The sequence below is a fragment of the Chamaea fasciata genome, unplaced genomic scaffold (genome assembly GCF_029207755.1).
Source record: "Chamaea fasciata isolate MVZ Bird 193981 ecotype frontalis unplaced genomic scaffold, bChaFas1.0.hap1 SCAF_9, whole genome shotgun sequence".
NCBI classification, from domain to species: domain Eukaryota; kingdom Metazoa; phylum Chordata; class Aves; order Passeriformes; family Sylviidae; genus Chamaea; species Chamaea fasciata.
In genome coordinates this window covers 29,966,195-29,993,576 of record NW_027094094.1, presented here as the reverse complement: position 1 = coordinate 29,993,576, position 27,382 = coordinate 29,966,195, and the positions used below count along the sequence as shown (strand labels likewise).

The 27,382-nt window shown below is 46.0% G+C and overlaps 2 protein-coding genes and 1 long non-coding RNA gene across 5 annotated transcripts in view; 2 read left to right on the top strand and 1 right to left on the bottom strand.

Moving 5' to 3' along the window:
• The window catches only part of JMJD1C (jumonji domain containing 1C), a 158,348-nt gene extending 152,797 nt beyond the window's left edge, over window positions 1-5,551 (top strand). For all 3 annotated transcript variants that reach the window (XM_066191689.1, XM_066191690.1, XM_066191691.1), the window contains 2 exons: window positions 4,182-4,313; window positions 4,649-5,551. In XM_066191689.1, coding sequence (XP_066047786.1) covers window positions 4,182-4,313; window positions 4,649-4,738 — 222 coding nt within the window. In that variant the 3' untranslated portion in view covers window positions 4,739-5,551. The remainder of the gene's footprint in view (window positions 1-4,181; window positions 4,314-4,648) is intronic.
• Window positions 5,552-10,948: 5,397 nt separating this feature from the next.
• Window positions 10,949-25,989, bottom strand: NRBF2 (nuclear receptor binding factor 2). The gene is made up of 4 exons (XM_066191688.1): window positions 25,856-25,989; window positions 15,050-15,134; window positions 13,577-13,617; window positions 10,949-12,489 (listed from the first exon to the last, which is right to left on the bottom strand). Exons 1-4 carry the CDS (start codon window positions 25,907-25,909, stop codon window positions 11,773-11,775), a joined length of 897 nt encoding a protein of 298 aa, XP_066047785.1. The 5' UTR covers window positions 25,910-25,989; the 3' UTR covers window positions 10,949-11,772.
• The window catches only part of LOC136294162 (uncharacterized), an 81,558-nt gene continuing 72,331 nt past the window's right edge, over window positions 18,156-27,382 (top strand). The window contains exon 1 of the long non-coding RNA XR_010722328.1: window positions 18,156-18,190. This is a non-coding gene — a long non-coding RNA (uncharacterized lncRNA). The remainder of the gene's footprint in view (window positions 18,191-27,382) is intronic.

The window sequence follows — 27,382 nt, the reverse complement described above, 5'->3', positions numbered from 1 at the left end:
CCATCGTGAAGTTGGAGTTCTAGCATTGATCTCCCTGCAGGTTCAAGTGAGGCCAGGCCTTTCTGAAGAAGGTGTTGTTTGGTTTCCAATCTGCAGATCAGCTTCCAGCTGTGGCAGAGAGGAAGCAATGGCTCACCATGTCCCTGTGGCCGGGGCAGTGGGGTTTTCTCTGTGCACAACTGACTGGGCTGTGGTGATGCCAGGGATTATGTCCCGGCTCTGGCTCTGTCTGTTGGTGGGGCATTGAAAGCAACCAGGACCAGGCTTCTCCTTATCCCACTGAGTTTCTGGGTGGGTTTGACATGGTGGTACGTAGCTCTGGATGGTCTGTGTGGGTTTGTTGCCTAGCACAGGAAAGAAAGAACCCAGACAGCCCCAAACAGACCTTGACGACCCAAACCTAGCGGGGGGGTGTAGGTTGCCTTCCCCTGTACAGTGACTCAGGGCTTGATGTTGTTTCACAAATGTGGAGGAACATCGGACATTGCTGCAGTTCTCGGCTCCTGTTAGGCTAAAGAAGTTGGCACTTCTGCTGCATCCCCCCGCAGCCTTACTCTGAATTCACGAACCAAAAGAGATGCAGCCCAGATAGAAGAGTGGAAAGGGAACCCAGGGGAAGTAACAAATGTTCTGGGAAATCTGTTCTGTATAACATGTGCCATTATATAAAGGCACACAGAATATACAACATGAAGTAGTGGGACTGTTCCAGGCTTCCCTGTACTTCATATGTTTAAGGACCAAAAATAAGACCACTTCTTATCTTTATCTCCTTGGCTTTAAACTGCAGATTGTGTTTGAAGTGGTAATGTTCTAGCTTCTGGCACCAAGGAGTTAATAACATGGTGTTTTTAAACCTTAGTGGGTGAAGCTGAGAACCTTTTCATCTTCACTAAGAAGTTCCTGTGAATCTGCCACGTAGGAGGAAATAAAAGCATCGTGTTCTTTCATGTATGTGCATAGCGCTCTCTCTGTAGGGATGCGTAAATACTGACCTTAGGGATCAGCACCACAGAGATACAGAGCACTTCTAAAAACTGAAAAATAAGTCTGCACAAGAATACATACCACGTTAAGTTTACACATTGTTTCAGGTCTACACGCACATTATGAACCTTTTAATTATTAAAACTGGGTGAGAGTTGACTAAATTAGGTGTTAAATTAACATTTTTATTTGCTCATGAGTAATGTTGTGGAGCAGAAGAAATCAGACTGAGGGCTGGAGCTAGGGAGCCTGGCTGCCTGCGGTCGCTGTGTAAGTGTAGTTCTGATACTTCCATTTTGGAGCCAGTTAGGATTGTTGGCACACTGCTGCTTCTGACGTGCTGGTCTCTAGAATTTACTGCCATAACATGAAGAAGGTTGTCTGTATTTCTTCTGTGTATTGTTTCTCCACCCCTCCCCCAGGTTCTATGGATTCGTGTCTGGCTTTTAATGTAACTTACTCTTAACATTTCATGGCAGCAGATAGTATTCCTCTTGCTTCCCAGCTTTCTCCCCCTCCCTGTGTACTTTGCAGACAGCAGTCACAGTGATGACTGCAGCAGGCAAAGTCAGACTGTTCCCGGGTGGGATGGGAGGGACAGACTCTCCTGTGAGCTGTGACGGGCAGGGCAGCCTTGTCAGTTCCTCTTGGAGAGGGAATTGCTCTCTTGGGAGGAGAATCCACAAATAGATACAGCCTTGGACCGGGTCACCTCTGCAGATGCTTCCCTCAGTGCTCTGGGAGGGGCATCTCCTTTCTTCTTGGCTGTGCAGTTTGGGAGCTCAGCAGCGTCCCTGCCTTGCTAACGGCTGGGCCTGGTTCCCCCTGAGCTCTCCTCGGAACTTCCCTGGCTAAAAAAGGGTGGTGGTGCTGTGCTCTTGAAAGATTTCTCTCTTCCTGCTGCTCCCCTGTGGGTTATGCTGTATCACAGACATCTCTGGGGTTGGCCTCCCTGGTTTTAACTTGGTAACTCTAATTTGGCAAAATATCCGAACTAAAAATCAAAAGCTAGAAATACCGGAGTCAGTGATTGAAATGTGGTATTCAGGCACCCTGCAGAACTTGTTCATAGTGGAACAAGTAATTGCAATGCTGTTTTTTATGGAGGCATTATCTTGATTTCACAGCAGGATTATATATTGTAAAATAACGCACTTGGAGATAATGGGCCATCCCGGCGCTGTTGGATAAGGGTTGTAGGATGAAGGTCTGGGCGTGGCCCGTGCAGAGCTCTGAGCCGAGCCTTGCAGGAAGCGGCTGATCCTGCGGCCAGCAGGATGGCTGGGTGGCCCTTTGCTCCCTCCCACTCCCCTTTCCCTGGCCCGGCCCCAGTCTGGGGCTTTTCCAGCGCTGGGCCTCCTGAGCCCTGCCCCAGAACGTCTGCTGTGCCTGGGCTGGCTGTGAAGCTGTTCTCAGTTGAGCTGGAAGTGGCGCAGGCGTGGGAGTGCTGCACTCCTCGCCCCACAAACCTCGGGGGAATCGTTGCTAAACGTTTTTTTTTTTGTGTGTGTCACTGCATCAGCTTGTGTTATAACTATTATAAATAGAACTGCCTGGGGGCTGTCAGCGGGGCATTCCCATGCTAAGTACCAGACCAGCTGGGTAAAATCTGTCCCTGCAAACTTTCACACGGATAAGACAGGCCCTGCAAGGGAGGGGAAAAGAAGGCTTAAGGCACAGCAGAATAAAGGTCTGAGGGAAACGTGTTTCCTGTTCTGCCGTGGAGGGATAGGGAGTCAGTAAAACCTTGTCTTAGTGAGGAGAAAGTGAATGAGTGGTGTGGGATTTGCATGGGCTGGCAAGGAAACCAAGGGCAGGTAGAGACTTGAAAGCGGTGTGGGAAGCCTGTGAGGGAGGGGAGGGGGCTGGAGCTGCCTCTGCACAGCGCAGAGGAGCCTCACCTCAAGCTCTAGAAAATTCCCGAGTGCTGGTGGGAGCCTCGTGGTGGCACTTCTGCAGCTGCTGCCTCACCCCTGGACTTCCGCTGTTTGCAAATTGTGTGGCATCAACAAACCCTCCTTGTGTCCAGAATTACTTCTGGTTTGATTAATTCTCAGGAGGGACCTGCACTGCTCTGTCCTCGATGATGATGAGCCACCAAAACCCCTGTGCGCAACATGACTGCCGAGCTGGGGGTTGCCTGCTGGGATTTCAGCTGTAAGGGGGGCGCTGCTGTGTAAAAGCAGCCTTGGGCAGGTGTTTTGAAGAAAAGTTATTTTTAAATGAAGTCCCGTGTCCTCAACGGTGTAGAGCCCAGTGGTTTATTTGAATGTCAAGTACCATAATGGAAATTTGAGAGTATGCATTTAGAAACTGTGGATTTCTAGGTTTCACTTTAAATACGCAGATCTCCGTCGATTCTGAGCAGGGTGGGATGGCGTGTTTCCTGGGATGTCTGAGGCTCTGCCTCCCCACCCCCAGGTTTTGGGAATTCACGTTGATGTTACGCAGCTTCTGTGAGGAGCTGCTGGGGTTTGGGGAAAAGAGGGTTTTGACATGCTGAATTACAAATTGCAGTGTAGTGTGTAATGTTTTAGGGACAAAACCACAAGTATTTCTGAAGGGAGTGAGCTGGTGCTTGGGTCACAAGAAGGAAGCAATTCTCCTTTCCCCTGTCCTCCAGGTATGACCTGGGTGGCAGGAGATGGTGTCTGTTCCTCAGTAGTTATCTCATGCCAGTAAGAAGAAATGTTCAGAGAAAGAAGAACGTGCTTTTTTCCCCCTTTCTCTGTTCATGATAGTTTCTTTCAAGTCTTTCCACTGGCAGTTCCTTTCCCATGAACGCGCCAGCTTCCAGCGTGCGTGTGCGTGGCCAGAGGCGGCAGGTCCTGCAGGGCAGGGCTGCTCCCAGGTGGCTCAGCGGAGCACTGCCAGGGAGGCTGTGGCAGCAGCAGCAGCAGCGGCACCCGTGCAGCTGCAGAGGGAAGAACGACCCGTCAGTGTGGAGTTCATGCCAGAGCCGACTGCAGGGAGCGCCGGCACGCAGGCAGCTGTGCAGTGTTCAAAGGGTGCCTTTTGCCAGAAGCCAGCTTAGATAAGTCAAACACACGTAATTGCTCTCTACCTCTAAAGGTGCCCGTTAGTCTGATAAGGCTGTGGTTCAGGGATCTCAAGAGCCACTCTCTCCTCAGGTACCTCTGCCAAAGAATAACCCCGAATACTAATTATCAGTCTCTTCTTGTTATTTTGGATAGGTGCAAAATTTTCACAGCTGCGTTCAAGTAACAGAAGACTTTGTGTCTCCAGAACATCTCGTACAGTCATTTCACTTAACGCAGGAGCTGAGGCTGTCAAAGGAAGAAATCAATTATGATGATAAACTGCAGGTAGGAAATGAATGCCGCTCTGGAAGCGGCTGGGAAGGCAGGGCGTGCTCAGGCTCATTGAAATGCCGAGCAGTGCGTGGAGCTACTTCCTTGCTGCTGTTCACACAGAATAACAATGAGCAGCAGCATGAATGCCAGGGCTGTAAATGATTCTCCCTTGAGCTGCTGGTTTTATTTCACATTACATTTTAAAATGTGTAAAAAGCTGTTCCTTTTTTGCACGGGCTTGATGAAGCCTTTCTTTTTTCCATCCACTAAGCTTAGGGCTCAGTCCTAAACTTTGCAGAGTTCCTCAGGTCGTAGGCCTTGCTAAAATCTGTCCCATGTTCTTGCAGGTTAAAAATATCTTGTATCATGCAGTTAAAGAAATGGTGAGAGCTTTGAAGATTCACGAAGGTGAAATGGAGGACATGGATGAGAACTGAGCACACTCTGCTTAGTGGAGGTAGCATCACCCAGGGGTTATTTCACCTGATCTATGAACGCTATACACACTAACTGAAGCTTCACAAACCATCAGTGCCAAGAAAACACAGTCATCGTATTTACCTGTTAATGACACTGCGACGGTAGAGCTTTGTATCACAGCCACTGTGATTCCATGTTCCACTTGCAAACAGTTGAGCAGCGTTCTGCTGTCTGTATTATAATGTACATGAAGTTTGTGAAATGTCAAAGATTTAAGATGATGTATTTATTTTTGGAAAAAACGACAAAATTCTATGCTATATTGTTGATCAAATGTAAATGTGACTTGTACAGTTTGCTAAAATAATTCAGATCTTTTTCACTACATTGAGACAGTTACTGTGAGAGTAGGACACAAACACCAGCTATTGCCTGCATTTGGGATCTTGCTGAGTCCGCACAGCAGTCATGTCATAATCTGAAAATTACTGCCAAATAATTGTAAACTTTGTAAAATATAAAGTATATAAAGTAGATATTAAATACAGACACTTCAGTATTTTATTGAAGCTATTCAGTGTACAATTAAACGTTTTCAAAAGGTGTAATTTATTTAAAAATTGTCTCATTTTGGTAAAATTTATGTGAACTTTTAAAGCTTAAATATTAAACTTAATATGCTATGTAAATATATACATATATACATTCAATGATGTATTTTTTTAAAACATTGGCTTGCTTTAATTTGTTAAAAGTGCAAGTGTTACACATGCTTTGTACATTGAAGTTGAAAGGGGTTTTACATTTTCCATTAAAATGACTTTGTCAGACGTGGCGGTGTGGGTTTGTTTGTTCCGCTGCTGCCAGTGCTGCCCTCTGCGGGCCGCAGGCGGGACTGCGGGCGCGGCGCCGGCAGGAGCCTCTGCCACTCTCCCCCTTCCCGTTAGGAATCGGCACTTGCGCTGTGGGAAGGGGAAGGGCCTTTCTGGAGAGTACCAGTTTTGTAACAACCTGCCTTTGATAGTTCAGGTAATACTACAAAATAATGGATGTTTTTAAAAATACATTTTTTCGGTCTTTTTATTTGGTAATGATAAATGTTAGCAGTTGAGCGGAATTCTGGGTTTTGGAGTGAGTTTGAAAAGCTTCACAAGAAGTGTGGTTTAAGTTATTAAAACTGTACAAATACCTAGATTGATGATCAAATGTTAGGCAGGGCCAGTGGCAGTTTGGGCCACACTGACAGCTGCCCCTGCCACCCTGGAGTGCTTCAGAGATCTGGGCAGGGATCCCTGGTATGTGCCTGTCAGGCTGAAGATGTTCCTCCCTCCTTAGGGGGAACTGGAAGAGTGACTGAACAGTGCCGCAAGTTGTTAAAGTTCACAGGTACTTCAAATACTACTAAAAGATACCAAAAAAATGGTTTAAGTACTTGGCATAGCACCTTCTGCCTACTCAGTTATCTTAAGCTTTCTGGCTGGGTCACAAGGAAGCCGAGCTCCCTGCTCCCCTGCAGGAAACGAGAGCAGGAAGTGGGGCTGGCGTGGTGCTTGTGGCTGTGAGCATGACCTGAGGTGTCCACAGCTCGTGTCTGACACCAGGGCAGGGAAGGTGTTTTATTTCCAGGTTAGTTTTTCCTTCTTGACCATTTCTATGTTCCTTGAGGTGTTACTGGGCACGTTTTTCCTATCTTTCTTTGCTAAAGACTCTTGGGGGGTTTTCTGCTCTACAGTCTCAACTATTTTAATACAGCCAGAAGTATTCCGTGAGATCAGCTGAAGCTGTTTTGAGTGCAGGAATGCTGTCAGCTGCCAGAACAAGGATATGAAATACTGTGTGTCAGCTATTGCCACCTTCCTCGTTGTCTTTGTCTGCTTAGGTGTCCATGAAACTCCTCCTTTTCCTTTCCTGTTCTTCGAAAGATCACAATTCAAGAGTCATCAGAACTGTGAGCCCTGCTCTCCACCCCCCCTTTCCCTCCTTTCCAGCTCCTTATCCTCATCTCCATCCTCAGCACTGCTGCACAGTAAATAGCCACAGCAGTTCCTTTCCTGTTGTAACTGCAGAGTTACCTAATGAAGAGTAAGTTTTTAGCAAAGAAGGAAGCAGGGCTGTGATGACCTCAAGTATTTCAGCACAGATGGCTGCTGTGTTTACGGTTTAGCAGAAACAGGAATTGCTGGCAGGGAAATGGTGGTCCCTGTTACGGAGGTCAGACATAGGGGTTTAGAACAGGCTCATTTGCCAATCTATTTATTCTACTCCCCCAGCTTCGTGCAAGTTGCTCAGATCTGTGCGTGTAGGCCAACCCCCATCTGATCAGCATTACATTCTCATGCTCTCTGACCTTTTCGGTAGGTGGTAATTTTGTTTGTACCCTCTCCCGTGACATCCTGTCAAGGCCTCTCCTGCTCTCACAGCCTTCTGACAGCCTTCCCTGCCCTGTGCCCGTAACTGGGAATTTCCCTTCCTTCCTCCTTCCACAGCTACCCCTGCCTGTTCTGCTGCTTTCCAGAGCAGGATGTTTGTGCTGTCCCTCACATCCGTGCTGGATGAGCTGCCTCACCCACTTGAGATTCCTGGAGTGTGGCTTTGCTGTGCTTTCCCCTCCTAACCCCCAGCTCTGCCTCCAACCACGTCGGCCGTGCGCCGTGCTCCTGCTTTCCACGCTTCGCCCCGTGCTTTGTTGGCCGGGCACGGTGTCTCCTCCCCGCCGTGGGGCTGCCGTGGCCCGTGAGCCCCGGCCGGCAGCAGGGCACACGGTGCTGCGGAGGGTCCTCACGCAGTGGCCACCACCACGTTCTTTTCTTCCCATCCCAGCAGGGTGGCCCAGGAAACTGCCCAAGGAGCAAACGCCCGGTGGCGTCAGCGGCACACACAAACGAACCTCTGTACTTTTTGCATTTGTTTCTCATCGGTTTTGAAAAGGAAGTCACCATCTATAAATAGGTGGTAGGAAAATCTTGCCTCACGGCTAACTGAAGGCGTGATTCACCTGGTGTGTTGTGTGCAAATAGTTGCATTTTAAACACGGGCCTTTGTAAGGTAAGTGGTAGACTGAGGGATTTTTGCTGTTAAGTTTCAAAGTGAGTATTTCCGGTACCTTCCAACCATACCAGGGCTATATATTCTTGTCCCAGGTGCCTGTTTCTTTTTCCAGTCCCTCGGTCTGCGCTTCCTTAGTGAAAATAGAGAGTAGGGTTGAGTAGCTCTGAGGCAGGAAATCCTCTATTTTCACAGCTCTAAGGATTTCATATTGTTTGATCTCAATAATACCTTAAGTACTGCAGCAAATGGGCTTGAGGGAACACTTCAAATGATTACAAGACAAAAACCCTGAGTAAGCTGAAGTTACTTCTGGTAAAACAAACATGAGAGAGAAAGGAGGTGGAGGAAAAGGTGGCCATAGCTCTTGATTCTTTAAGGAACAGTGAACTTTATTTATACAGTTGTACTTCACAGTCCTCACACTCAGCTAGGAAGGTGTGACAAATAATGTCCAGCCTGTACCTGGCTTGTGGCAGCCACACCACTGCTCTGATTGCTTTGGAACAGTTTGATTTTGTTTTCTACTCTCCTTTTAGCCCAGCTCTTTGTCTACTTTGCTCTCCATGAAACTCCTTTTTCCTTTTCTGTCCCTTAAAGACCACACCTTAAGAGTCATGATGTTACTAGTTGCTGTGGCTGTATTTGCATTTCTCCACATACAGAGTCAGGTTGGAAGGGGTCTCAAAAGATCCAACCTTTTGTGGGAAAGGGAGTCTAGATGAGGTGTAGCTCCTGTCACTGAAAGGAAGTCACCAGGAACTGCAGATGGCTGAAGAGCTGCTGCTGAGAGGACAGTAGGGAGGAGTTCACTACCAGAGTTCCTGAACATGGAAATGCTCTCAGAGGAAGCAGTCACAAAATCCTTTTTCCCCCTCTTAATAAAAGCAAAATGTAAACCCGATACTTCTGTATTTTGGTTTTAAGAAGCAACTGGTTGTGGTGAAGTCTGCACATTTTATTCTCAAGAGATTCCACACTGCTTCCCAGTTGCCTTTCTTTGGTTTCTTTTTCGGTGGTGATACAGCCTGATTGGATAATTACAGTTTCTTTGGGCCCAGCATATGTTGGCAATATTCCACAGGGCCAGTGTTTCTGTGTGCCAAGACAAGGGTGGTTTCTGTGGTTAAAGCAAAGTCTGTGAATAGAAGTCAGTGTCTGGATGCGTATTTAAAATTGGTTCTTGGTGAGACACTTCGAAATAATGGACCAGAGGATTCTTCACTTCTGTCCCTTATAAAACAATGCGGCCCAGCCTGCCCTCCCCTGGGAATGTTTCCGTGCGCCGTGCCCGGCTCTGGTGACACGCCGTGCGACCACCGGTCACTTCCCGCTTGGTCGTTGGTGCTGAACCTGGGTCGCGTTGCGCATTCCCGCACCACGCCCGTTCCCGACCCTCTGGAGGCCCGGGCACCGAGGCCACGAGCCGTGCGGCGAGACCCGCGCGGGCACGGGCACGGACACGGACACGGGCACGGGCACGGGCACGGGCACGGGCACGGACACGGACACGGACATTGACACGGGCACGGGCACGGGCACGGACACGGACACGGACACGGGCACGGGCACGGCCCGACAGCGCCCAGCCGCGCCCGGCCACAGCCCGCTCCGCGCTTCGGTAACGTGAAACGGCTTTTAACGGACGGGACCCGAACCAATGGCCGACACCCACGGGAGACGGATTTCCTTCGGTTTATTGCTATGGATCTGTAAAACCTGTCCTCTAGTGGTGAGTTTTCTCGGTACAACCTACCTTTCTTCCAGCGCACTGAGTAATTGCTTAGCTCTGGGTTCAGACTGAAGAATTCCTGACTTAAAAAAATTCAGCATCCCTCACGAGAGCGGAACACGCCCGTGCTCAGCCTCACTGCCTGGAGCTGGGATTCAGTAGCAGTCATGTGTTGAGTAGGCAGACCGCAAGAACAAACAAACATTGCATTGCAAGAAAGAGAGAAGTTTTACCACCACTTCCAAAAGTGGCACTACGGAGTTTTGCCCCTACTTGGCCATCCTTCCCAAAGAGAAGCGGCTTCTTTCAGATCTGGTGTTTTGTTTATGCAGCTACACATGAAGGGACAGTTTAGTCTTAAAATCAAGCAGGTAGAGCTTGCAATTCCCATGCTCCCACCTCTGCAGAACCCTGACTTGAACAGGCCTAAAAATTGCTTCCTGCTCCTTCAGCTGCCATTTGCAGACACCACCATGTCTGTCTTGTAGTTATCAACCCTGAGCTACCATCCCAGCAGTGGCATGAGGTAGGTGCTTAAATAATTTTATTTCCATCTTGTGAGCACACGCTATTTGCTTTGCTCACGTGACTAGAAACACCACGCTGCTCTGCCTTGTTACCTGGAACAGGCAGCCAGGCAGGGGCCAGCAGGGACTGGGACCTGCCCTTTGGCGGGAGCAGTGAGCTGGGCCTGACCTGGAACAGGTCACCTCATCACAGCTGGATGGGGCTACTTGTTAAACTGCTCCAACTGAAATGTAACTTCTTTATTTCCCCAGCAAGATCAGATTCCAGCTACAGTTCAGCACAAGGCACCTCCTCTAATGAACTTGTCTTACCTCTGTTTCTATAGACTTTCTAACCTCCAGTCCCTAACGCCCCTTCAAGCACAGAAGGCGCCAGGTATACAGAGGTAAGGGGAGAATTTGCACAGCAGCAAGGTGTTCTCGCTGCCCTTCCAACTCTATTCTGGAAGAAAAACGCACTCTTAGAAAGCAAGCTTACCTTTTAACAGCGCAAGAATAACTTAGAGTGGCACAGCTTGCAATACTGAACACTTCAGTAATCAGCAACAGCGGAGGGTAATTAACGCCTCCCCTCCACACTGGAACACCCCTTGGGAAGGCCCCAGCTGGGCTCCAGGGCAGGGGCTGAGCCATGCTGGAAGGGAAGGGTGTGAGGAGGCTGCACAGCCCTGCTCACACCCAGCACCCGCAGCACTGTTCCTGCCGCTCCTGCTGGGCCGTGCCCCAGCACATGCACAGAGCTGGAACCCGGCTGTCAGCCCGGTCACTCCACAGGTGGGCAAGGCCCTCTGAATTCATCCCAGCTTTCTTGAATTTGCTGGATGATGAATATGGAAGTTCAGCTGTAGGTGTATCCTAACGCTTAGTACAAGTACTGATCTGTTCTTTATATTTGGCAACATTTGTACACATGTAACACACAGTGTCAAAACACCTTGGTTTTTATTTTCCTATCCTTTTTGAATCAGGTTAAGCTGTAAACAATTTCTTTTTCAATCAAATACTGCCAGCTAGAATTACTTCCATTCATGCATCACTGAAAACAAAAAGGGTATTTTACTTTAAGTATAGATTTTTCATTTTAAACCATGTCACTTTATACAGAAACCAATAGCTAGATTCAATGCACCCTGATTAGTTATGTAAACAGATAACCCCCCAAAAAAACCCTCATCAACAGAACGAGTTAAGTTGGTTCCTTCATAGAATGAAAATTAAAATCTCTCCTGACTTGAGGTTAACGTAGTCAGGAATACAGAGTGTGGCACATAAATCCATCTAGGAGGTGTATAAATTGCACTGGATCTGAATTAACAAAGTTATGCATAATGAAATGCACAGTTTAAATTCATGCTAGAAAGCATTTTTCAATATGACATGGCGGCCAACTGGCAACCATAACAGTTAGGTTCTGCACCATCATTTATGGCATTATAGATAACTATTACATATAGCATACTTAAAAACCCTGAAGGATTGTGTGACTTGAAACATTCTCCAGGCAGTCGTTTGGTTTGAAACATTGGGCAAAAGACTAAAGAGCTCACCGTCTTATACCAACTATGGTACCTTTGACTTCCATGAAGTAAATCAGATATGATGTGGATTTCACAGTAACAAAGCTGCTCAATGCCTTTTCTCCGACAGTAGCATTGTGGTAAATGTCTCTGCCCTCAGATCACCATGGTCCTGGCGGCTTTCCCTTTTCTCAAGTTTGGGTAACTACATGGAGCACTTTTCCTGGTTTTTAACTGTTCATCAGTCCTTTCAGTATGTCGTCGGAGAGTTCCAGCAGCGGGAGTTCGGGGGACGGGATGTCCAGGGGGGGAAGGTTGGGTATTGGAATGTCCTTTGCCTTCCCAGCAGTTGTTGCAAACTTCTGCCAAGTTGCAGCTGAGGAAGCAGATTCCGAGTGCTGCTGCAGACCCCAGAGCTCTGACTTCTCAACGAAGTCAGTGTCTACATCCAGCTCCTTGTCTACTGGAGATTTTTGGAGTCTAGCTCTTTCTGCTTTTAACTGCTTATTCTCTCTCCTTAATCTCTCGTTTTCAGCTACAAGAGATTCTATGAGCTTCTTCAAATCTGCAATTTTGGTTGCCTGCTCTTCTATTATTGTTTTGTCATCTTTTGGCGCTTTACTCCCAATACATGCTTCCACTGGCTCCTTTTTTTTCTGAAGCAGAAATAAAAGCGTGTCTGGGTCCCTGTCAAAGACACCCCGAACATCCTGTGAATGTTTCTCTGTGGAGGAGCTGTATTTCTGAGCAACGGGAACCAGTACGTTTTGATCCTCAGAGTCTTCAGCAGACGGCTTGTAAGAAGTCTGAAGATGTGCGGCTGCTTCCTTGTCAGCACTCTGCTGGGCCTTCAGCTTCTCCTCCCTCTTTGCCCTTTTCCACCTCTCCTGGATGAGCAGTAACTGTTTCATATGACTATCCCTTTGTAATTCCAGTGACAGCTGAGCCTGAGTAAGAACAAAGTTAAACAATTTACTTGGTGATCCCTAATCCCACCCAAACATTCACACACATCGAATTACATGTGTGTAAATATTTACATGAACAGCATCGCTGCATGCCCGAGGGGGGGAGCTTTTGTTATTCAGACATTAAATCCAACAGGAAGTGCTCTCTGCTCGTACAGTGCAACACATTCAGATATGTCAAATTTAGCGTAACTACTGATCTTTCTGTTTGTAAGTCACTCACCAGCCTACAACACCTCTGGGCAGAGGCACCCACAGTTTAACTGACCTACAACCAACACCAAGAAGGAAGAGATTCATCTGCCATGCACGGCCACGCTCTGGCTAAACAATGCAGAATTTTAATGCTTCTGTGACGGTTTCTGTGAGACACGTCAATTACAGCCAAAATGAGGCAGCACACTGCTCCAAGGCCAGGAATGGTCCCAAATGATTCAGCCATATTTAATGAAGGAGGTGGCCCAGCAGTCATTAACTCACCTGGGAAAAAGACCATTTTTCTACAAGAATGACCCACTGGAGCAAAGACAGATGTCTGATCTCCGAGGGTTATCTGATTTCATAATATTGGCTAAATTCAAAGCCTGCTGGTACAAAAGTGCTGAGCAAACTACACTGCTACATTCACAGATAAACTCGTGCAGTGAATAAGAAAAATGCCAGGGCTGTTGTTCTAGAAATCCCCCAGTCAGGATGCATTAAACCAAAACGACACACTGTAGATGAGATGCTTGGCTCTTGGTCTCAGCAAAATACTACGTGCCTCACAGATAAAGTATAAGCATGACACTAGTTTTGTCACCTACTTGAAGACGTCTGGCAGACTAGAAAGTTGGAGACCCCTTAGATGGGTTAATATTTCTCCTGTCCTTGCTCCACATAAACTTGGAAAAACTCTCTAGGAAGATCAGTATTACCACACTTGTGAAACTCCTGGTGCAGTTGCCAAAGGCTCAGAAAACTCTGCAGAGGCTAATGCCCAGGAGGGGTGTGATCAGACACAAGGGACACGTGGGCAAACCGCGGGGCTGTGGCTGGTTCTGGCATCTGCTGGTTCTGCTCTCACCTGCTCCGACTGGGTCAGCTTCATGGCATCTGTGAGGTACCCTGTGGGACAGAACATCCATCAGCGCTCACGGCACGGCTGAAAACCTGAACACTTCCAGAGAAGCTAAGAAAAGCCTTCGGACCTGTGTGCTCAATCCCCACATAAAAGCAACAGTCTAGAGGCAAAATATTTACCAAGTTACAGCAGCTGGAAACACCTGCAGCTTTTCAGAAATTTTTCGCTGTCTGAAAAAATTACTCTGAGACTTTGTAATAGACACTACACCCTTCCCATGGTATCCTGTTGGCTTGGGTCACTCCAGTTTGTTTTTAGAACAGCAGCAATTTCCAGAAAGACTTCAACCATATCTTACTAATGCTGAAAATGACAACGTATGAGGAATTCTCAACCAAATTTGGAATTATGCAAGACAGTGGCACAGAACCAACAGACAAAGAAAACCAAGAAAAATTCAGTGTATTATTGGGTTTTCTCTCGGTATACCAAGTGAAAGAAAACAAGAAGTATGTATTTTAGAATGTAAGTGCAATCCCTCATCACTCTGAGTGGTCATAAATACTAAAGAAACTCATAAATACTAAGGAAACTATTTGTTTCTCACGTCATGGGGTTTTCTAGTATTTCTGAGTGGAGAGAGAACGCCTGGTATCTAGGTTACCATGTTCAGAGCAGCCACTTTGTCTCCACACAAGCCCTGTCAACTGAAAATGTCCTACTTGCGGCACCAGTTAAGACCTCCTTTCTTCTTCTGCCAAGTAGCTGCACACTGTCAGAGAGCTGAGGGACTCCAACACAAAACATGAAGCAGGACTATTCAAATGGGCAGGTAAATGCACAGAGGAGAGGCTGTCCCTGCAGTGTCGAGGTCTGTGATGCAATCTGCTCTTTTGCTCGAGTTCTGGGCAGCTCATCACCTGTTCTCAGCTGCCTTGATGCAGCCAGTAGGAAAGGGAAGTTTTGTAAGCAAACATTTGCCCTTTACCAACAGAGAAAGCACTGGGACCTCGCCTATGAAAGCAGTAAAGAAAATACAAAGTATAAAGTGAAACTGGCTTAGAGCAGGTGCACAACTCAGTCTGTGCATACCACAAGGTGCTGGCTTCACCTTCAGTCAAGAACTGCCTTCACAGCGATAATCACCCCCAGTCTAAACAACTTTGGAAATGTCTGACTTCAGCTGCTCGTATGAAAGAAGAAGTTTTCAAAAGGGTTCTTGATCTGGACTAAATAGGAAACTCACATTTTAAAAAGAAAGATTTTGCAAGACAGTCTACTTACACAGAATCACAGAATCTGCTGAGTTGGAAGGGACCCAGAAGGACCATAACTCCCAGCCCTGTGCAGGACACCCCAAGAATCCTGTGTGCCTGAGAACGCTGTCAAAACACTTCCTGAACTCAAGACAGGCCTGGTGTATGCAAATCTAGAAACTGATTTGAAGCGTTGAAATGTGAGAAATAACCTACTCACCAGCGGCTTTTTTGTGACAAGAAATTGCTTCTTCATATTTCCCTGCTGCCAACAAGCGGTCTGCTTTTCTGCTTTGCTGGTGAGCCTTAAAATTAAAAAAAGAACATTACATCAAGCAGGGTCAATGGACAAACAGTTATACCTGTCTTAAAAGTAACCAGTACATCTGGAAAACTTGAACTGATTCCAATTCTCAGGCTTTTAGGCTCAGATCTTCACTCCCTTCCAAGCTTTGTAATTGGACCTCTTTAATGCTACCTTGCAGGAGTCTGTACTGGTAAGAACTGAAGTTTGTTAATGCAGCAAACTGGTGTGTACACAGCAAAACACTTTTGAAGCTGTTCCTCAGAAAGCACATCTCCTTTCTAGGCAGGCACTTACCATAGTCATGTAAAAAGAACAGGCCAAAAGAGGTTATGAGAAGTTTTAAGTATTTTGGACCAATTTACCTGGCAGAATGCAAGATACTTGAATTGTGTTACATCTTACAGCTGATTTGACACTTTCTGCTGTCCCATGCCCAAGACATTTTGCCTATTCGATGAATAACTTGCTTTTATTTTTGTCTGCAGCTTATACCAATTAATGGTAGCAGCACAGCCATAGTTAAAAGTATCAAAGTCATGTTGTTGCTGGAACATTTAACAGCAGTTAAATCTATTACTAGTATTTGTAAACCACTAATGTAAACCACCAACACAGCCTAAGGTTGTTGTTGAAAGCAAGCATTTGATGCAAGTATTTGCATATGCTCAGTGAGAAACTACTGCATAACCAGCACTGCAACATTCATGGAAGCAAGTCTTTTTTGTCATTACTACAAGACATGGATTTTATGGCCCTTGTTCCAAGACAAACTGTGCAATGGGAAAAGCTACAAGCACTAGCTGGTGAGACTGTCAGTTACACTGTTCAGGACTGCTTTACTACACGTTGAGCTGAAGTAAACAGACATCAGGCACTGACACTTACATGGCACTGATATTAACATCCATTTAAAATACAAGTCCCAAAAGGCAGGTCAGTTTGTCCTTTTTGTCTGCCAAGTGGAGTTATGCCCTACAGTACTGCAGTAAGTTCAGTTTTCTCCCAGAACCTTAGCAGCTCTGACACCACAGAAGAGAATGGCTTGTACAGAAAACACCTGTTTGGGCAGCAGCTGTTCTCAAGCAATCCCTGGCAGTTACTTCACTCCATGAAGACACTTGGCTTTCCTAAAACTGATTTCATTTGCTAATATGGTGTGTTCTTAAAACAGCTAAAACACAACTCCTTGTTTCTTCACAAGTAGTATTCTTTGTTATATTCTTCTTCCTCACCTTCACTGAATCCTCAGAGCATTGTAAGCATTTCCCACTTCTTCTACCCTGAGGTTCTCAGAAGAGGAAGTGTTTTTCTACTGGAAAATCACCTGGTTTATGGCCTTTTTCTATGCACTCCTACAAATGACATATGCCAGAAATATAATTCTTTCCCATTGATATGAATAAACAGTATCAGCACAGACAGAGCAATCTCCTTATTTATTCCTGGCAGCTTGTCCCATTAGAAATTAGCTATGTCAGGGACATGAAAACACCTGAGCTAGTTCTTTGCAAAACAATTTTTCAGTAAATTAGTATTGATACAGCTGCCTCTGTAAACTGCATGGGCTAGTAAAAACAAAACAAAACAAAACAAAACAAAACAAACAAACAGGGGAAGAGGAAACAGAATAGCCAGAGACAGAAGAGCTAAGAAAGCAATCCAACAAGTCAGGGGACAAGTTCCATTTACTAGTTTCTACAAATAAGAATTTGAGTCTTATTGTTTTGAAAGATTATTCATGTATGTTTTAAACTGCTGGAGTATGATCTTACTCAAATCACTAAAGCACATGCAGAACATCTGAGGACATTCAGTTCTTATTCGATTGAGCAATTAAATTATTTCCATTCTCAATTAACTTCCAGTGAAGCTGAAGGGAGTCTGAAGAAATTGGGCTGAACTGTGAATAACATTAGGAAAACAACACTCCATAGATGTGGGCAAAAACAAAACCGAGGGTCCTCTGATGACAAGGTCACAATGTCTTTCTTGCTCTTACATCAAAATATACATATCAGGCCATCTTACTCTGATGCAACAGACTTTCCAATGGAAACAACAGGAGCCACACCAGAAAAAAAAAAAGTTTTAAACACAGCCCTGTGTGAGAAAATCAGCTGTTTTGCAGTCAGTCACGGGCAAGGAATTCCTCTTTTCCTATATTATCCCGACAGATTGACAAGAAAATACTTGTTCATTTATTCTAGCCCGCGTTTGATCCAATTTGTTGACTGTGGAAGGATCAAGGAATTTCTCCCACTTTCACAGCAGATTATTTATCAACAAGCAATTGGAAGAAATTAGTGGTGCTGTTTCCTAGCAGGAAGCGATGAAGCTGCACCAGAACTATCTGGATGCTCACGTAGAAGCCATTATCATGGATGAGCTTCTACGTCTTGTCTACACTGATGGTTTATTCTCAGTGCTCAGTTACACTCAGCCACGCAGCTTCCAACCGTTGTTAGCAGATCTGTTTTGAACTCAGAGTGGCCTGTGTCCCATCAGAACACTGGCAATGGAAGAACTGGCCCTCTGTCACACAGGGGAGAAGATTACTCCCAGGTTTATCCTTGGTGTGATGTCATGCTAGAGGCAGGTATTTACACAACAGCTCTGGAGCTGCAGTGCTGGTTCCCAGCAGATTCAAGCAGGATTGCTTTGACTTTGGTCTTGCTGCTGTGATTACACAAACACCTGCTGCTTGACTGTGGTGGGTTTATAGATCTGATTTCTCTGTGCCCTTCCACTTGCAGTGCCGGAAATTAATACAGGATGGGGGTAAGAATAATTATAATTTATTCACAAGCTATGGAATTTAAAAGGGGAAGCAGGTTGACAACTACTTTCAGATGTCCCTCCCAATCCTGAGGAGCAGGAATTCCCAGTAGGCAAATGGACAGGTGTAACAACTTGACTCTTGTAAAAGGAAGCAGGTGTGAGTGAAGGATGGCCAAGCTAAACAGTTTCCTCACCTTGCTCCAATTTATTTGGTACTCAAGAGATTGGTGTAAGCCTTACTGTGTGACCTGAAGCACCCTGGACTAACTGCAGAAGGTAAGGCAGACATTTTTCCACACGCTTTCTGAACGTAGTTGAGATGTTGAGGGATGACACTTGCTTTAGTAAGTTTATACTACTATTCCAGGGAAGTGTTCCTATTTATCTTTCCACCTGACTAGCCCAAATCCTTCCCTGTGTAATCTCTGAACAGCAGCATAAACCCTAATCAAACAATCCTCTAGAACAGCAATGAGAGTCTCCTCTTTACCTCCACCTTTCTTTAACCAAAATTTAACACTCCACTTCTTTGCTGTTTTTTTTTGTTTTTTTCCCACTATAGACTAGATAATGTTGTGACTGCAGGCTGTGAGAAATGAAGCCATAAGGCCATAAGGCCCAGATCTATTACTGTTCCCTCAAAGGAAAAAATAATGTTTTCTTTCTAGACACAGCAGCATCCTGTTACAGCTTAAAGGACTACCACAGTATGATCCTGGCTTAGGCTGTGGGGGTGAGGAGGGAGAGCTGCTGCTCTTCCCATACAACTCCAGTTGATGGCTAGCACTGTGGATAGGAGCACAACAGGAAAAAAACCTGTTTGATTCAACAGTATTTTTAAAAGGTAGATGTAGTACTACTCATTTTCCAACAGAGTAGGCCTGCTACCCTCTCCTAAGAGCAGTCCCTTGTAACAGTGCTCCTGCAGCTGAGACAGTTTTGTTTTTTTTCTGTTCCACTCATGGGAACAGCTCTTCACTGGACTAAACCTTGCACAAGAGGTTAAACTTACAGCCTTCATTGTACATGACAAAGAATTCAGCAGAAAATGAGGTATTTTAATGTGATTATGGAGCACAGATTACAGTGCTTTATTTAAAATGACAAAGGCAGGGAAAACCCAGCTGCTAAAATGATGGGGCCTGATGAAAGTTTAACTGCAAACAAGTTTCTGTTTGTAAATGTTTGATGTGAAACCACTGTTTGATGCTGCTATCATCTATTTTATGTTATGGACTGTGCATGCCAGTTATTCTTGCCAGGAAAGATTGATACCTGTGCTCTCTTACTGCTGAAAACAAGGAGGAAGGGTTTTTTTGAGAGATGAGGATCTATTTTAGGATTTGTTTCCTTCAGGATCTAGGTCTGGTTTCTATTTTGAACAGTCAAACTGCACACTGCATTGCCTCTGTTATCCAGAAGAGTGCTAAGTGTTTTCCATGTGGGTGTTTACAGCAGCAGGCCACAAAGGGTGGGACGAGGTGGTGCACCAAGGTCCTCCCCCCACACACACTCTGTGAGAGGCTACACCTACAGAAGCCTCTTTCAAACCCATTCTTACCAGGAATTAGTGAATTTAGAAAGGTTTGAATGTGTGTGTCCTCATATGCAGTGAAAACATGTAATGAAGAGAGCATACAAGTGCAAAACTTGATCTGAGAGGTCCAAGAATAAACTACGGCCATCCATTTATTTTAAAAAGTGCAACCTTGATCAGAGTGACTATGGAAAATGCTTGTATTTACTGGCAGCTGCAATAAAAGTAAAAGTAATAAAAAGTTGTACTGTAACTTATGCTAAATAATGAGAATATATTTGCAGTAAAACTAAAGAAATTGCAGAAGTGTAGCTTTACCAGGAGAAGCAAGCCCCAATTTTTAAATACTTCTATTCTGTAGAGAAAGATGACTAAAGATCAACCAAAAAATGGCAGAACCCATTGTGGCTGTTCAACCAAGACCACTAGTCACATGTTAGCTCAATTTTCTGTTTTGGAAAGCCTGTATTTAGCAAGCTTGACAGAACAATGACTCAACTGTGTAAATTATAGGTTAGTGTTCCTATAGAGCAAAACAAGTATGTGACACTATCATGAGACAGTGAATGCTGACAATACAGACTCCTCACTCACTTTGTACTGAATTGTAAAGATGCTGAAGTTCAACTTGCGTGTAAGCAATAGTATTAGACTTCAAATATATGGGCAGACAACCAACCAGTTGTTTAGGCAACCCCCATTAATTGGATGACTAGGTCTAATTGACTACCTGTGTGTTCCCAACCTATTCCAAGTTTCAGATAAAACGGTTAGTCTGAGTTGCTCACCATGCAAATGCAATTAAAAGGGTCTGGAACGAACCCAACTTGCATTCATACTGCTCGGGTTAGGTGGAGCCTTCAAAACCCCATCCAGGCAGAGCTGCAGCCCTTTCCCTGATCACCTGCACCCTCATTAAGGTGTGGGATCCCTTTACCTACTGCATAGTCAAATCAACCTCATTCTGTTCCTTTTCATCCATTTAGCAGGATAAAAGCACTAAATGCTTCAACTTGTTCTTCAGAGCCATTTTCAGACTCACAGAATGAATTAGGTTGGAAAAGACAGTGAGATGGAGTTCAGCCTGTGACTGAACACCACTCTGTCAGCTCAACCATGGCACTGAGGGTCATGTCTGGTCTTTCCTTATCCAGGGATGGTGACTCCTCCACCTCCCCAGGGCATTCTGTGTGCCTACAGTTCTCAGCTGCTTTTGCAATGTTCTTCCTGTCCCTAAATATAATGTGTCACAGCTGGTACACAAGTCTTGCTAAGTGGAGGTTACAAGCTAAGTGAGAGATGTTCCATTGCCCTGATAATCAAAACCAGTCTGGGCTTCTGTATGTAGCCCTAAACCACAAGGCTCAAGTTGTCACAGCAAATGAGCTGCCTCTCAATAGGAGCATCTGAACCATTACAACAAATTGTCCAGTAAACAAGCCTCCAAGAGCAACAATTTCAAAACAAGTGAGGCAGAAAGGCTTCAGCTGTGCCTTCAGTCTGTCTCACCAGGCTTCTCTGAGATGGCTTCATTTGGGTCTCTGAACTGTGGGTCATGCTTACTCAGAGCTGAACTCTGCGGCTTGATGACAGGCATGTAATGGCAGTGTGACACAGCAGGAAGGCACTGCTGGTAGGAACCCAAACAGCTCAGGTACAGTGAGGAAATGCCTGTCACCCACCCATCACTTAGCTAATTGTGCTCTCGACTGGGAGCTACTGCAAGTTGTTTTGTGTGCCACAAGGAGCAGTTTTGCGTTGAGCTTTTACAGCAGTTACGTGCCTGCACACAAAGTTGTTGAGCTTTTCCAAGGTGGCTCTTACTGATCTGGCTCTTCAGCAGAGCATCTGAGGCGCCTCCAGTCACTTTACTCAGATTTGCTGCTGCCTCTGCGGATTCACAGCTCTCTGTTCTCCCACCACTGTGGTAAAAACAGGTTTTGTGTTAGGCATGTGTATCTAGTGATACTTCCCCTCTTGTTACAAGTTTTTCTCTCTAATTTGAGTTCAGAATTGAGCACAACTGCCTTTTTTTGGTTTCGTTCTACACTGGAAGATCAGGTACAGCAGCTGTCAGGTTAAGATTGAAAAAAAAATCAAACAAAACAAATGGGGTTCTGTGGATGTTTCTGTGGATTAACATGATATTCCTGGTTTTCCAATGAAAATAATGGAAGTGCAGGCTGGCATTAAGTCTCAAGCACATTAGCAGGTGTGGTTTAAATTCTCTAGTGAAATTTCATAGATGTTTTCTATTTTTTCCTCCTACGCTTCCATATTGCATATTTATTCTGCTTGTTATTTGCCTTTGTGTGGACGTAGCATTACCTCACTTTGAAACACTTTGTTAAAGTAAACCATTGATTGGCTTGCAGTGGAAGAGTTGCTGCCAACAGCCAGCAGCACTAATATTAAAAGCTTTTGATAGATGAGATTCTTGGAATACGCATTTTGCGCTATTCCCGCTCCAGCTGCTGGTCTGTGCTTTCTGGTTCTCCCTAAAACAGCAGCTCTTCGAGCTGGGTCCTTTAGGCTTCAGGAAACTTAGAGGTGATGGATATTCCCCAGGTTTTGGACTGTTTTGTATTATACACCACACAAATACTAGTACCTTGCAAGAAGAATACAAGGGAGAGGTGGTATGGCTCCTTAGCTACAGGACACTACCGAGCTGTTAAAGCAGAATCTGCAGAATTATCAAGTCCTGAGTGTCAAACTCTGTTTAAGGAGCACTTTCTAGTCTCTTCCAGAGGTCAATACTATTTGCCTCACTTTTACTGTGTTACTTCCAAGCTTTTGATGGTCAGCAGTGTGTGGCTGTGCTTCTTAATTTGTAATTTTTGTTCGTACACCTAAGGGGTAAAATTATGGCTGGATGTGAGATCAAAATTCTTTGCCTAAATCAGATGGCAGTAGGAATTGCCCCTACAGCGAGCAGCACAGAGAAGCTCTCAAGATGCTCTGCAAAAACATGCAGTGCCCACAGAAGACTTATCTTCACGCTTTTACAGCGGAAGTTTTAATTTGTAAAAAGAGTGTTGAGATGTTTTTGGGTCTGGATTATGTGAGAAATAAGCAATCAGCTAGGCTAGGGACCTGCTACATGGCTGCCTGCTGGTGCAGGGACTGCACTTAGTTCATGCTGGTTTTAAGTTCCACAGCATAACCTAAAAATTTTATTTGGGTGGTGAAAGAAGACTCGGTTCCATAAAGACATTATTTTAGGGAAATGTATCTTTCAGAAATTTCATAAAAAGAGCATAATTGAAGCCAGGAGAATCTAAGATATGGCATTAAAGGGTAAGGGGTAGGGTGTGGTTTTTTGTTTGTTGGCTTTTTTGTGGTCAGATCAACTGGCCAGCAAAATCAGGACATTATCCATGCTTTCCAGTAACTAAGACTAGATGCTCCAATCTGCAATTAATGGACAATTTTTACAACACAAGGCAAGATGCAAGTACTGTGGTAAATTCCAATGAAAAGCCTTAACTGATGAAAAATCAGTTTTGTGAAAATTGTCAAGCTGTGACATACTGGAAGAGGGAAAATATCTTGTATTGAAGCCATTGATAGCAGTTAAATAAGACTAATGATTACTGTATCCAAAATCACTTTGCAGTTTAGGAGTTGGGTGATTTGGTGGCTTTGGTTGGTTTTCCTTGTTTTTTAGTAGCTTTATTTTCCTCATTGGCATCTTTGGGAAAAGTTGTGCTTTTCCAATTCACAGCACCTAGATTTAGGTAAGAGAAGAAATTCATGGGAAACAAGAGTGCAACAGGGTAACAGTAGATAGTATCAAAAACTTAAATGAACATTCTTATTTTGGCGGTTGGCACCTTCCCCAAACGTCGTTGTCAATCTGAAGCTCCACAGCAGAGAGGGGCCGTGAACAGAAGAGCTTTGCAAAACTGTACTTCTTCCTGTTCATGTCCTTGTAGGCATGCTCTAACCATGGTGCCATGCCATTCAGCCCTCTTATCATGAGGAGTTCTCAGGGTGCTTGGCACAACCTGAGTGGATGTGTCACCTTTCTGTATGTGATGATCCATGACTATACTGCACAGCAGTTTCAAGAAAAGTTTTTGTATTTCAGGACACTCTCAGGCAGTAGGAACATATTCACAGGCAAATTCATAATTCTGTGTATGAAAGCATGTAAAGCAGCTCTCTTTCCTGTATCATCCATTACACAGAAGTGTCCTGATCTTACTGTCAGCCTTGGAGCTAGACAGGCATGGTAACTGCACACTCCTCTTGTGGTCATAAACCAGGCTTTAGTCAGTCCTGTCACTCCTACAACCCTTCTAACTGGTCTCAGTAAGAAATATTACTGACTGGTGATATTGCCAAAAAAGTTGCTACTTTCAGACATTCACTAGTGAATATACTATCACAATTTTCTCTTTAGAATCTTAGGCACTAGTGTCCTAGGGTGACTTTATGATGCTTGTATCCCCAGCAGTCTGTTCTGTTGATGCTGGATATTCAGTTCTGCACCTTTAAGACTGGCTCTGAGAGGGAGGAGGGGGGAAAGAAGCGCGGAGTTTGTTTTCAGAACCTGCACTTGCTCCTACGCATTCCTGCTCATGGACTGTGGGGTCTGCAGCCCAGACACTGGGAGAGGGCTCTCCTTTGCTTTGTAGTTAGTTAGTTTTGTTGTTTTAGCTAGCTGGGGCAGAGATGTTCCCCAGACTGTGGCTGTTCTTTTTCTGGGAACTGTTCAGCCTGCTCTGGACAGAAAACCCAGAAGAGCCCTGGGAGCTCCCACCGGTGTGCCCCCGGGGCCGGACGCTGCATTCCAGCACAGGAGGGGTTGAGAAGAGACGGAGTGAGCAGAGCTGCACCCCACGACAGGGACTGTCTGAATTTGCCATCTCTTCAGAACAGTGAGAGGTTCCGTGGTTTAATATTATTCATCTTTTACGCTCGTGAATACTTTGCTTGTTAAATAAACAGGTTCTTTCCACTTTTCTCCAAGGAAATCTTTTCCCAAACCAGTAGGGGGAGAGGCTGCTTGAATCTGCTTTCTAGATGGAACCCTTTGGAGGTTTCCTCCCTAATTTGCCCTACCCCAGAACAATTAGATCTACTTTTTAAAAAGGTTTTTACAATGTCTGTGAAATAGCTACAGTTTAGCCCTCCTGTATCATCATGTTGTAAGTTTGCCTGATTTTAACCCCATGACATCAACAGGTTACAAGAGCTTTCCTATTCCTGCTGTTCTTTATTTCAATTAGTCTTTCAGTAGACAGAGTAAGAAGTGAGACAGTATGATGCTGACATGCCCAGAGTGGTTCTGCACCATTGCAGAACCTACAGATATAAATGGACCGTCTTCCTACTACACTGTCAGCCCTAATTCCATAGGTGGTCTGCAATTACAGTTGCAGAAGTCTTTCTGAAACTAGGGAGAGAAATCCAGAAATACCTGACTGACCTTATAGGCGAGGATTTGTCAGGTCTGACACCATCCTGGCCTAAATAAGCTTTGATTAAAACATAAACCGACACGAGTCTCTGAGGTTTGCATGGCAATGTCTAAACAATTCCTGGATCAAACCCATTCCTGGAAGTAATACAGCTGGGATACTCTGTAATACTGGAACACTCCCAGTGCGCTGCCTCTGGCTAACTGCACTGCTGGACCAAAGCTTGTTTTCTAAGGGAATGCTCTGTGTATCACCACACAGCCGAGATACAACTTTGGTAAAACCCACAAGGCAGGAGAGGATTAACTCTTCCTGACCTGGATCTTGTCTATGGGACAGAGACCTGCCAATTTAGACTGTTTAACATCTGATTAGCTTTTGTGAAGAAGCATTTTTTAGCCCATCTGTGTTTCAGCTCAGCTTCCTTAGAAATTTAGTTCAGGCAGAGCAATTACTGATTTAAGGTTTTAAAGCATCTCACCTCCTGAAATTAAAGGAGGCCCTTAGCCAGTGCTAGGCCCTGACAAGCCCCTAAAACTCTTGAAACTCTCACGGATATGGCCTGTGTCTTCCTCTAGACGCTTCCTTCCTGAACTTCTCCTGTCCCTCGCTTTCGCGGCGCGATGTCCCCACACGCCCCTGCAGTCCAAGCACGACGGGCACCCCTGGGTGTCCCCCCGGCCGCGGGGCAGCGCTGTCCCCGCGGGGCCGCGGCGAGCGCACCCCATCGCTGCCTCCCTGCCCGGGACGGCCTCTGGGCCCCGCTCCCGGCCGGCCGGGGAGACACGAGACCTGAACAGGTGTCTGGGCGGAAAGAAGGGCGCCAGCAGCTCCTTTTCCTGCTCAGGTCGCGCCTCTCCCACCGGTTCCCCGGGGGTAGGAGCCGAGGGGTGTCACCCTCTCCCCGCTGTCGGTGCGGCGGTGGCACCGGCTGACCCTAGGCGCCCCCGCTGCCCCTCCACTCCCCGCGCTTACCAGGTTGAGGGGCCCCTCCATCACTTCCATGGGCAGCGGGGGCTGCGGGCACATGGGCGAGGGGCGCTGGCCGGTGCCCCCGGCCCGGCCCGGCGCGTCCCGGCCGCGGCGCGGGCTGTAAACACGGCGGCCGCTTCCGCCCTGCCCGCGAGAGCCGGGCGCCGCCTCGCGAGACTTCGGGGCCGCGTCGCCGGGGCAACGGGCGCCGCGCGCGCCGCCCGCCCTGAGGGCAGAAGGGGGCGGGGGCGGTGTCTGTGGGGAACGGAGGAGCGCGGGGGAGCCTCCTTCGCCCTGCCCGGAAGGGTGTGCCGGTCGGCGCAGCCGAGGAAAATACGGGGAAACATCACCTTCCTTGCTGCTTGGAGAAAAGTTGGTGGATGAAAACGGTGAAGAAAAAAAAAAAAAAAAAAGAAGAGAAAATCTTTTAGAATCATCGGATGTGCTGAGTTGGAAGGGACCGTCAGGATCATCGAGTTCAGTTCCTGGCCCTGCACAGGGCACCCCAGAAATCACACCATGTGTCCGAGAGCGCTGTCCAAATGCCGCTGGAGCTCTGTCAGGCTTGGGGCCGTGACCACTGCCCTCAGGAGCCTGTTCCACTCCCCGACCACCCTCGGGGGACGAACCTCTTCCTGACATCCAGCCTGACTCAGCTTCATGCCATTTTCTCCGGTCCTGTCAGTGGTCATGAGAGTGAAGAGATCGATGCCTGCTCCTTTGTTTCCTCTCATAAGGATGTTGCAGACCGCAATGAGGGCTCCCCTCAGTCTCCTCCAGGCGAAACAAACCAAGTGACCTCAGCCACTCCTTGGGCATTGCTGCTTATGATCTTGATTTAAAGCATTTCAGCACTAATGGTTGTTCTGTAAGGGTGATTAGCCTCACAGAGAGATTTCTAATCCAAGTTTGTGGTCACGTCTGCGCGTTCATCTTGACTTTAGCATGGCTTTTGATGATCTCCCGTAACATCACTGTATAGGAAGTGACGATCTATGATCTTGATAAACAGACATAGAGATGGACCGAAAACTGCCTCAGCTGCCAGGCTCACAGGGCTTGCTTTCATTACGATCAGTGGCAGAGCTCCACGGGTGTCCAGTGACTAGTGACATACCCCAGAATATGATACTGGGTCCAATATTATTTAATGCCTTCACTGTCAGTGTTACTTAATGCCTTTCACCACCCTCCTGCGCGGAAGACATTAAGTGACCATGAGCCTGCTGGGGCTTGCTGAGGAGAACTAGGGGGTGTCTGTGGGGAAAAGTACCCCCAGCATGGCCCACAGAGGTTCTTGGTGCAACACCAGTTAAGTAAGTGCCTTTTACAATGCAGCACAAAGAGGATGTAAAGAAACACACATAAAAATATGAATGTCTGGTCAAAACCTTGCCCAGGAATAAGTGACATGGCTCTGAAAGAGTAAGAAACGGTTGTGTTTGAGTTGTGTATCAAGTCAGCATCCCCAGGTCTTTAATAAATGTCAGGAGGATATAATTCAAAGTAACAGATGTAAGCCAATATAAG